The 12,253-nt window shown below is 48.4% G+C and overlaps 1 protein-coding gene across 1 annotated transcript; it reads right to left on the reverse strand.

Moving 5' to 3' along the window:
• Nucleotides 1–10,266: 10,266 nt before the first annotated feature.
• Nucleotides 10,267–11,958, reverse strand: TACSTD2 (tumor associated calcium signal transducer 2). Its single transcript, XM_058551996.1, has one exon. It carries the CDS (start codon nt 11,956–11,958, stop codon nt 10,984–10,986), a length of 975 nt encoding a protein of 324 aa, XP_058407979.1. The 3' UTR covers nt 10,267–10,983.
• Between the last annotated feature and the right edge of the window lie 295 nt (nt 11,959–12,253).

The following is a 12,253-nucleotide window of genomic DNA, read 5'->3' on the forward strand; positions in this document are numbered from 1 at the left end:
CCCAGGGACACTCCTGGCCTTACCTTAGTGTTCCTTCTGTGGGATTCCTGACTTCACTTCTCATGTTCCCTTTTTATCCCACAGAAACGAAGAGATGCCTTTTCCTTGATTTCCACACAGACAACACTGCCCATACAGTACACTTGCATAGCTGACTTATACTAAAAATTGGCGGTAAAGGCAAGGAGGAAATTTACATTACAGTTCCATATTCATCATTCATTCATTCAGCAGACATAGCCTTTAAAAGAAATACAATTCCCTTTTCATAGTCAAGGCACATACTAGGGGTCTGTACTGGGTTGAATAGTATCCTCCCAAAATTCATGTCTACCTGGAACCTGTCAATGGGACCTTATTTAGAAATAGGGTCTTTGCAGATGTCATCAAATTAAAATGAGGTCATCCTAAATTAAAGTGGGTCCTAATCCAATGACTCGTGTCTTATAAGAAGAGGGAAGTTTGGACACAGACACACACAGAGGAAAGACAGCCATGTCAAGGAGGCAGAGACTGGAATTTTGCTGCCATAGGCCAAGGGACGCCAAGGATTACCTGCAACCACCAGAAGCTAGAGGATGCAAGGAAAGATGCTTCCCTAGGGCCTTCAGAGAGAGCATGGCCTTGCTGACACCTCGATTCTGGACTTCTAGCCTCCAGACTCTGAGCAATTATTTTCTGTTATTCTAAGCCACTAAATTTGTAGTGCTTAGTTATGGTAGCCCCAGGAAACTAATGCGGGGTCCAACCCCTGCCGAGTGATCCTCCCTTTCCCCCACCACCCAACTCCAGAAATTTCCCTCCCACTTCCTTATGCAAAGCAATTTAGTTTCTTTGCCCCTCCACTCCAAGCGGGGGGCGGGGGGCCCCCTTTTGCTTTTCCAAAGGCTCATCCTCAGCTTCAGCAACAGGAGGTGGGCGTGGAGGGGTCCCCTTTCTTCTGTCCGGGCAGGCTGTCCCAAAGGGGTGCGGTACTGATGGATTTCTACTCTGATTAAAGTTATACCATTCCACCTGAAGACTAGAAAAAGAAGGAAATGAAAGCACTTATGGTCAGTTTGGAGTTAAAACAACCTATTTTGCATTTAAAGATAACAGATTTGTTCCCATTTTTCTTTTTTAAAATGGAGTGGGGTCATTATGGAATTTTGTTATTCTCCACCCCCCCCCCATTACTTAACAGTATATTGTGAGCATTTTCCCATATTAAAAAGTCCTCAAGGATTATACTATAATTTATACAGATCCACCAACCCTTATCTACAAATCCTAAATGCTCTGAAAATGGAAAGCAGCTTTGAAAGTTTGGTACCAACTCATTTGGTGGCAAAAGTGACCTGAAGTGGCCAACGGCTATCTATGGTCTATTTATACCAATTAGTGTGACTATTAATAAGTTTCATGGCAGAAATCTGGATGTGTTGATGATGTTGCCACAGACCCTAATGAGGGGTCTAAGTAACATATGCAACAAATTGTCCTTCTAAAACCCCAAAATTCTGAATTCTGGAACACACTGGATCTCAAGGAGCTGTGGACTCGTATAGCCATGCCCCTGTTGTTGGATATTTAGATTATTTTCAGCTTTTTGTGATTAGGAAATTGCTGCGGGCACATGTCTCATGTGTGAACCTTTGTTTGCATCACTGGTCATTTCCTTCACATAAATTCCTTGACATGGAGTTAGGAAGTCAAAGAAAATAAACACTGCTAAGGTTCTTGGTGGATATTGTCCACTTGTTTTCCAGAAAGGTTATACCAGTTAACCCCTCTGTCACCAGCACTGAGTAATGCCGGTTTTATTAATTTCTCCGAGGAAAATTTTTATCCCATTTTGCTTAGAACTGATTTGATTACTGGGGATGTTAGATATATTTTTTTAAAGATGTTTATTATCATTTCTAGCTCCTCTTCTGGAATTGTCTACTCGTGACCTTTGTCGATTCTCTGCTGAAGTCAGGGCCCTCTCATAAGGTTGTTCTGTGTATGTGCTGCAGCAAAGTTGAGGGGGTGCAGGGGCCAAAATCCGTTCTGACCCCAGTGCATCCTCACCTGAGGAGGAGCATGTTTTTCTCCTTACAAAGGCTCCTACCTACCTGTGTACTTGGCAGCCTCCCCTGCAAGACTGGATCCAATTAGGTGGGATGTCTTTCTCTAATTTATCTGCCCAGAGGGGGGCGCCCTTTCTAATTTGCACGAAGGTACCTAGCTGAGGCCTTGATTAGATAATTGTCTTTCTAATCAATTTGTCTCAGTTCTTTATATAGTAAAGCTATTAACTTTTTGCACATTATATTGTGTTGTGTTTTCCTTGCTTATTGTTTTGTAATAGTTCTACTCGTAAATTATTTAAATGTGTTCTTTATTGCTTTTCCTTAAGAAACCTTCATGGAGTTCTAAGTAGCTTTCTTTTTCTTCCTTTTGCCTCTGAATATTATCTTGAGTGGTGAGATATGGGTGGAAACGTATGAACCCGTGTTAACTCGAGAGCACCTGCTATGCTCCATCACTGTGCTAACATGGGGAATGCAGAGGGGAATCAAAAGGGATAGCTCTTCCCTTCAGGGAGCTTGCACTGGTCACTGTGTATTCAAGTTTAAGTCACTATTGACAATAACTAACATTTACAAGTGCTCCCTGTGTGCCAGGCACTAGTCTAAGTGCTTTCCATGTACTAACTCATTTACTTCTCTCACCAGCCCTATGGGAGGTAAGTTTATCATTGTCCCCATTTTACAAGTGAGGAAACTGAGGCACGGGGAGGTTAAGTAACTTGATCAAGATCCCACACTGATAAGTAGCTTAGCCAGAAGCTGCACCTAGGCATCCCAGCCACCTGTGTTCCCACAGCACGCTCACAGGCAGTCACCTGAACTGTCTCCTCCAAACCTCTCCTTTTTCCCAAGTGGTGCCCCCAAACAGCAGACAGCTGGTGGAGAATGACCATAAATGGCAGACACTCAGGTCTCTCTTGGTCCGGGGCTCTGCTCCCACCCACGCTCTGCTCCCCGATCTGTTCAGTGGCCCCTGACTTCTGACTCGGCCTTATCTCCTGGTGCCAGTCTGGGCTGGTCCTTGCATCTCCATCCCTGGTTTGGACCCTTCTTGGTTTCCTTTGCCCTCCTGTTCTCCTCTTCCTTGCCCTGAAGTGCTGGAGTCTTTTTTTTTTTTTATAATTTTATTTATTTATTTTTTCCCCCAAAGCCCCAGTAGGTAGTTGTATGTCATAGTTGCACATCCTTCTAGTTGCTGTATGTGGGACGCGGCCTCAGCATGGCCAGAGAAGCGGTGCGTCAGTGCGCGCCCGGGATTCGAACCCGGGCCGCCAGTAGCGGAGCGCGCACACTTAACCGCTAAGCCATGGAATCTTTTGAGCCGTGGTGCAAATTTCCCTTTTCAGTCTGTTACCTTCCCCCTAGGTAACTGCATCCCTGTTCATGGCTTCTAAGTACTACCTCTATGCCAGTGCCTCTCAAATTCCCATCTCCAGCCCACAATACACCGGACATCTGCATCCAACTCCTAGCTGAACTCAACGTGTCTGAAACCTTACTCGTCATTCACTCCCACAAAACATGTTCTCATTCCTGTGTTCTCTGCCACAGGGAATCGTACCACAACCACTCATGAAACCTGGGAACCATTCTTGACACCTCCCTCTTCCTCACCACCCCCATAGAGAATCCATCCCCAAATCCCATTGAGTTTGTGTCCCTCCAACACAGCTGCTTCTCTCTGTCACCGTCACTGTCCTCTACACCTACTCTTAGTCCCAGCTACCTTTATCTCTCGCCTGGGATTCTTCTTCTTCTGGTCTTCTGCTGTTTCTTTGCCTCTAATCTTGCTCCTTGTCAATCTATTCTGCATACTCCAGCCAGAGAGATCTTTTTAAAACACAATCTGATTATATCACCCCCTGTGTTAAAAAAAAAAAAAAAAGCAAAAAAAGTTTTTGGTGATTTTCCTATAGTCTGACGGTGTGAGGATAGGCTGTGTCAGCAGGGAGGCACGGCCTCTTTTACCTCACACCAAGGTACCCGCCAGCCCAGTCACCAAGCCCTGCACTGCAAGGTTAAGTCCAACTAGATGGGATGCCTTTTCTGCTGTCTGCACAGAGGGAGTGCCCTTTGCTAATTTGCACAAAAGTCAAAATATTTAATAAGCTTGAAAGGCCTTCCATAGTCTATCCTCAGCCCACTTCTCCAGCCTCATGTAGCACTACCCTTTTCCTTGCTATCCACATTCCAGCCATGCTGGTCTACTCTCAGGTCCTCAGATAAGCCACACTCCCTCTGCTGCAGGGCCTTTGCACATGCTGCTCTCCCTTACTAAAATGCTTCTCTTTGTGCATAAACAACATCTACACATACCTTGAAGTCCTGAAGGATGTGATTCCCCCTAAGACTACATCAGAACTCCCATATACCCTCTTTTGGTTTGGAACACTTACCTCATTCTTTAACTGTGCCGTTACTTACATGATTATGTATATAATGACTGTCTCTGCCCCTAGCCTTTCAGTTCCACAAAGGCAGGGACTCTACCAGTCAGATTGTTGATTGTAAGCAACAGAAACTGATTCTGGCTAAACTTAAGCTAAACAGAATTTATTGGAGGATTTGGGGTAAGTTCACAGAATCAGCGGGAAGATTGGAGAACCAGATTCAGAAAATGGCCAGGAACTGGGGTTGGCTGGGCTGTAGGAACATGGCCAAGGTCCAGCTGTGGGACAGTCTGACTGGGATGCCCCACTGGTGCTACTGCCACTGGACACTTGGCACCCGCAGAACAGCTGTGCTGTTGGCAAAGCTGGTGCTGCTGTGACTACTTTATAAGTAGCCTGGTGTATGGCTTCCTGTCCTCTCGATCAATGTCCCGGGCAGGGGAGTTCAGTTGGCTGAGCCAGATCACATGCCCAGATCCCCCCAGCCAGAGGCAGGACCATCTAGTGTCTCACCCAGACTCACATAACGGGAGTGTCTCCCTCATTGAGAGGGTTGTGGGGATGCCAGGTACACACACACAAAAAAAGAAAAAAGATAAATGAACCCCAGAGAAACTATGTCTATTCAATTCATCATATATTCCCAAAACTAGTACAATATCTCGCATAAAATAAGACAAAAAATATTTGAAGAAACGAGTGATCAATTCTTGGCATCCTTAAGGTCAGGTTGTCCAACTTGTGACTGCTTCAGGGTCACCACCCACATCAAGCTTCAACTGCTCACCTAGTTGATACCTTCTATATCATATTGTGTTTCAACACCGTATGATAATGTGCCTCCCATCACAATATTTGGGTGACCAGAACATTTCCTCCAACAGCACGAGCTAACAAGGTAATGGAAAGTAGTGAGGGACTGAGCCACACCCAGTGTGGGAGCTGTGAGGATACAAAGCTTCTAAAGGGTTAAACTGATCTAGTCAAGGGATTGTGTCCCTGTTCTTCAAATGAGACAGGATGTGACGTGATGCGTTGGTAAGCTGAGCTGTCTGCTGTTAAACCACTGGTTAATGTGTTTAGACTGTCACTCTGGAACGTTCCTTTTTGTCTTCTTACCCATCTCGGTTTGGCCTCCTTGTACAGCATGGACCTGAGAATTTCCACTGAAACTGAGGCTATAAGGCTTGCTGTGGTGCCAGGGGACACCCCTCTCATGTTTTTTCAGTGTAAGTCCGTAACAGTGAATGGGCCTAGCCCCCCTACTCATGCTCACCCTCCCAACAATTCCTTCCTAGAGTTCATCATAAAAAGCAATAATGAAACCTCTGATGGTGTTTAGCAATGACAGAGAATGGTTCCAGGAGGGAAATTACAACTGGAAGATGTCCACCAGGATTTCCTATTGATTGTCAAAAATCCATTAAGTTCCCAAATGGTCCTTTGAGGGATTCCATCCAGGTCCCTGAGAATAAGCCTCCCCACTTGCCTCATCACTGTCTAGCACAGAGTATGGTTCTTGGGCCTGCAGTGCTGTAGAACATACTGGGAAAAGCAGAGACTCGGGAGGAGCGCAGGCCTGGGTTTGAATTGTAGCTGTGCTCCTCGCCAGCTTTGTGATTCTGGCAAGGCATGTATTAATGCCTTGGGTTCCTCATCAGTAAACCAGAAACAACAGAACATACTTCTGTTCATGGGGTTGTTGTGAAATGAATGAGATAATTGGGATGAAGCTTGTGGGACAGCGTTCAGCACATGACATGTGCTCAACAAATGGCAGCCATTGGTATCTGTTCAATTCAACGCACATTTCCTGAGTGCTTATTTGGCGCCAGGCACCCTCTACAACCCTGAGTGGGATACAGGAATAATTCTCCCAAGAGTCCATTTTCCTCTTTGGAAAGGTTTTCTTCAAAAAGGAATCAAGGAGAGAGCCATAGGAGAAAGAGCTCTTTCGTAACTCAATACAAAAATGCACTCTGGCCCACAGTTTTACGGAGGCAGTGTAGGATATGGTTAACAGCGTGGATTTGGGGGCCATTCTCTGTGTGGTAGACAGAATAATGCCCTCTCCTACCAAGGTGCCCACATCCTAATCCCCAGAATTTGTGAATATGTTACCTGACATGGCAAAAGGGACTTTGCAGATATAGTTAAGGTTAGAGACCTTGAGAGAGGATAATCTTATTCTGGATATGTGGGTAGACCCAACCTAATCACATGAGTCCTCACCAGTGGGGAATCTTTCCCAGCTGTGGCCAGAAAGAGATGGGGCAAAGGAGAGAGATGCAATGTGAGGACTCGACTTGCCATGCTGGCTTCGAAGATGAAGGAAGGGGGCTATGAGCTAAGGAATGTGGGCTGCCATGACAAACTGGGGAAAACCCCCAGCTTACAGCCAGTAAGAAAGTGGAGATCTTGGAAAGGAACCGAATTCTGCCATTTATTATGCACAAGATAATAAATGTGTATTGTTTAAGCCACGAAGTTTGTGGTAATTCATTGCACAATTTGAGGCAGTGTAGCACATTGGTTAAGAACATGGATTTGAGAGCCAATTTGCCTGGGTTCTAATCCCAGATGTGTCACTTCTTAGATGTGTGACCAGAGGCAAGTAATTTAACTTTAACTTTTTAGTATCTTAATTTCTTCATCTGTTACAAGAATAATAGTATAGTCACCCATACTAGTTTGGGTAAAAGATTACACTAAAATAAAATAAAAGACGCTTACAGAGACACAATAATGATGTAATTTGAAAACAAGGACATTTATTTCTTTCTTATATCATAGTTGAAGGTGAGTGTCCCACTGGGCATTGGCAGCCATTTTATACAAACCAGGTGGACTGTGGCTCCACCTTTGTGAACAGGTGGCTTCCAAGGTTGCTCTAGTCCCCTAATAGCAGATGTCTAGGGACAGAGATGTCCCCTAAGAAAGCGGCCTGGAAGTGCAGTCTGCATCACACTGGAGCAAGCTCAGCCATTCCCCGTCATTTTCCCCAAGTTCTTGGGGGCCTGGCTCTCATTCTAACAAATTGATCATTTACTAAATACATACTCAATCTTTTCATATCTTATGTCTGATCTTTAAAACCAAGCATATTAGATAAGACTCTACCTATTTTACACATAAGAAAACAGGGGTCTGAGAGGCCAGGTAACTTCAAAGCCCATACATCTTACATGTAACCAAAGTATCTCTCCCATTTAAGCGATATTAAAAAGCTAAGGAGCAACCACAACAATTTAAGAACAGCAATGATCAGGGAAAAAGTAAAAATAAACAGGAGACTAACTAGGAAGACAAGTAGAGCAAGCATTAGACAAGCTAGGGTCAAGGACGGGAGCTCTGGGGCAGCTCAGCCACTATCCGCCTGACCTGGGGACATCCATTCTCCTCTCTGGGCCTCAGTGTCTTCATCTGTAGAATGGAGTCTTGGACTAAATGATCTTCTTTCCAGCTCTGACATTCTGTGCTTCTATTTGAAAAACAGGAAGCCAAAAATATTTAGCAGGGAGAAATGATGTGATTTTAAAAGTTGCTCCAATTAAGGAAATAGCACGAGTGGAGAAAGCCTGGGTGACCGAAACAAGGAAATCAGATGAGCTTCCCACAGGGCCCGGGAGACAAGCTGCGACATGCAGGGTGAGTCATCTGCTCCTCACATTCCTTCCAAGGGCAGCCCCACGTCTGCACTCAAAGCAGTGGATGTTAAGTTTGGGAGGGAAACCTGGAGGTGGAGGCTAACCCCCTAGGGACAGCTGGTTCTGGATAGTCCTGTCCTCAGCAGAGGCAAGCTGAGCTTCAAAACAGAAGTATGGGGGGCTCTTCCTTGGAAGAAGTGACCAAGAAAGGTGTCTCGAGCTGCTGGGTGTGTGAGTTAGCAACCTAGGCTAGGAGGCCAGGATGAAGGTCTCAACTCTGGCTTTGGCACATGGAGGATGTGGGATCATGAGTTACTCAACCTCCTTGGACCTCAGTTTTCTGACATGTGAAATGGATATGATCTATAGGAGAGGAGAAAACTTACGATATACTGAACTCTGAGTGCCCAGATGGATCTAGGCACTCATCAGTTACCACGTTTAATGTTTGCAATAGGGAGAGAGAGATGTGTCGTTTCATTCAACAGAAGAGGAACTGAGGGGAATTAAGGGACTGACTTGGCCAGTGGAGCAGGATTTGAACTCAGGTTTGTCAACACTTGGTTATTCCCAGTAAGCCAATGCCTCAAAGATGATATGTGTGAAAGTGCTTTTCAAACTAGTAAGTACAATAAAGTGTAAGGACTCACAGTCCTGAATTAATTCAGAAATTGAGAAATTATGCAGAAGCAACATTCTGAAGAAGGAATGGACTTTTTCAGGGCTTTTCCTTTGGTCAGCTGCTCACTGGATCCTTAATCGGTTTATTTTCTAGGCAGTCAAGTGGTCATTTTTTGAAGCGACTCTTGAAACAATGGCACCGTGATGTAGTGAAAGGAACACTGGACCTGGAATCAAGAGACGTTCTAGTTCCAGCCGTGCCACAGAGACATTACTCTCGAGAAGTCACTCGCCCTTTCTTCCGTGAAATGAGGGGTTAGATTAGAGGAGGTCGCCCAGGTCCCTTTGCTAAGGCACTTCAGAGACTCGGGAAGCGAAAGCACCAAGGGAGCCCGGAGTGGAGTCTCAGTCTCCCTGTTACGTCCCCATTCTCACCTCAGGCACTTCAGCCTCCTTCCCACTGCGGGCAGCCAGCCCACGTCCGCCTTCTCCCCCTCGTTAAGCCCCATTTGAGCCTGAGAACGTTTGGGGCCTGACGGGAGTTCCTCCCCAGCAGGAGTGATTACAGACTCAGAGATTTCCGGCGATCTTCAAGTGTCCACTCCACCCGCGCACACCAGCCACAGCCCCAAGCTGTGCAGGGAGCGGCTGGGAGCCACCTCCCCCCAATTCCTCCTGCTGTTCCAGTCTCCAGGGGTAGGCACAGACCACAGCGTAGAGGCGGCAGGAGGAACCTGAGATGGATTCCAGGGGAAGTCCTGGATCTAGCTATTTGCTGTTGGATATGCTCCCCACCCCCTCTTTTGTACACCCCACTGTTGCAGCAATTTCCCGGTAATGCAGGAACCTGTTTACCTCCAGGCTACCCCACAGTGACCTTCTAACACACTCTGCTGCACAGAAGTGCATGTGAATAACGAAACCGGGGAGATAAGCGTGAAGGAGACAAGGTGCTAGTTTTTACAGTTGATAGGAAGTAAAAGTTTTTAAAGCATATTACTAGTAAAATCTAAGGAAAACAAGCTGCGTGAGCATGCGCGCACACAGCCAGAGCAGAACGCCCTCTACAGAATGGCTGTAATTACGTGGGACGGTCATTTAACCTCTCTCGTCGCTGCAATACTTTGGGATTAAGTAAATTGCCAAGGGCTAAATGGCAACAGTACCACCTACTTCCGTGCGGGGATTCAAAGGAGACACAGCTCCTGAAACAAAGGTAGAGTTCTCCTTCTCCACCGGGGAGTTCTTGTTTTGAGACAACCTAAGGCTGGTCCCCTTCCCAACAGCAGCAGCTAGTTCTAGCTTCCTCTCTCATACCCACCCTCCCGCAGTTGGAGGGAGGTTTCCAAATAATCTTATTTAGAAAGACCGGTGTTGATACTCGCCAGTTAAGGTATCTCAGGAAACAGCCGAGCAGCTATAGGGAATGCCCGCTCCTGCTAAAAAGTGTTAGAATTTGAAATAAGAAATCCGAGTCATGGGAAATTAGACAGAGGAGACCAAAGTGATATAAATCTGGAGCAAATTTGCACAAACTCCATCTTTTTAGGTTGTTTTCCATATTTTATTAAATTCGTGTTTTTAAAAAAAATCACAGCAGCATTATCAAAGACAACATATGTACAAACATTTTACAAAAGAAACGTTACTAATATCAGCTGTAATAAGAGTGAGCTGAAGAATAGACGCTGAGTTTTGGGGACAGAGTCTGCCCTCAAACAAACACATCTAAAATGTGTTCAGGCAGCTGAAACAGACTTCTTTCCGGATGACAAGAATATGTGGTTGGTAACATAAGGATGGTAAATGAGGATACCACACGGGCCCAATTAGCGACCTCCTCTTCTCATCAGGGAGGCCATGATACACGGAGCTAATCAAATAACTTAAACCTAAGACAGTAAAAGCGCTGTTTCCCATCTAAATGCATTGAAGCCCTCAACATAGATTGTGTCACTTACAAACGTGGCTGAGTTGTCATACAGACACTTGATTCTTATACATAACCCTAATCCAGACTTTCTTACCTCTTCGAGTCAGATTTCTTGTTGGCCCCAAAGGGAAGGAATTTTAGAAATGCTTCCTTCAAGACATAAGTCAGAAAGAGAGGTGACCCCGAGACCAAGATCTATCAGACTTGGTGGGGTGGGGAAAGGCAGTAATTTGGAAGGAGAAATGTCTCCTTTGGGCCAAGAATCAAGAAACGTGACTCACTGGGGTCTGGGCTATGCTGAAACTCGGTACCCCTCCCATCCCCTGCCCCGCCGGTACCTACAAGCTCGGTTCGTTTCTCAACTCCCCCAGTTCCTTGATCTCCACCTTCTTGTACTTTCCCGACTTCCTCCGGTTGCTGATCACCAGGACGGCCACGCCGGCGACGAGGGACAGCACGACCACCACGATGACGGCGACGAGGCCGGCAGTGAGGCGCTTCATGGAGAACTGGGGGGGCTTCTCGTCCAGATAGTAGATGAGGGTCCGCTCCACCAGCAGGGGCTCGCCGCGCACGCTCACGTCGAGGCCGCGGCGGCCCAGGAACAGCGACTCGCCCTTGACATCCCTCTCGAAGTAGTAGGCGGCGTCGGCGATGTCCACGTCGCCGGGGGCCATCTGCGACGCGTTCTGCTGCAGCTCGATCTGGATGGTGGGCTGCTCGTAGTGCACGGCCGCCACGAAGCGCGGGTGCAGGCGGTAGCGCTCGCGGAAGAGCCGGCGCAGCTCGGCGTCCAGCTCCGAGCGGTTGAAGGCGCGGGCGGCCGCGCGGTGGCGCAGGTCGATGAGGATGTGGTAGGTGCGCACCAGCTCGTCGCAGCGCAGGCTCTGGTCGCCCTTGTCGGTGCGGCGCACGCCCACCGAGTTCACGCACCAGCACACCGCCGTCTGGTTGCACTGGCGGGCCTTGAAGCGGCCGTCCGGGTCGCAGTCGGGGTCGTAGAGGCCGTCGTTGTCCACGATCGCGTGCTCGCTCGGCCGCACCAGCGCGCGGCCGCCCTTGGGGGCGCTCGCGCGCGCCTTGAGCAGCAGGCACTTGGAGGTGAGCGTGGAGCAGTCCACCTCGACGCCCGAGCCGAGCGCGCGGCAGCGGCAGCGGCCGCCCGGGCCGTCCCGGGCGCACACGGTCATCTTGTTGGTGGGGCACGTGCAGTTGTCCTGCGCGGCCGCGGGGCCGGTCAGCGCCGCCAGGAGCAGCAGCAGCAGCAGCGGCAGCGGGGACGCTGGCAGCGCGAGGCCCGGGCCCCGCGCCATGGTGGGGCCGAGGAGCGCGGACGGGACGCGGGCGACGCGGCGCGGGGGCCTCTGCAGGCTCGGCTCGCCGTCCGGGACCGGCTCGCGCGTCTGCCGCCGGCCGCTCCCTCCCGCTCTTATACTCCGCCCGACCTGCCCGGCTGGTTCGGCCGCCGACTCAGCCGCGGTATTCGGGTGACACATCCCGCCCCCCGGCCCGGTCCCACGGAAGGCCGGCCCGCCCTGCGCCGCCGCGATAGGATCAGGGCCGCGGAGGCTGCTCCCGCCTCCTCGGCCCGAAAGCCGGGCGAGGAAA

Source organism: Diceros bicornis, chromosome 13 (assembly GCF_020826845.1).
Source record: "Diceros bicornis minor isolate mBicDic1 chromosome 13, mDicBic1.mat.cur, whole genome shotgun sequence".
Lineage (NCBI taxonomy): Eukaryota > Metazoa > Chordata > Mammalia > Perissodactyla > Rhinocerotidae > Diceros > Diceros bicornis.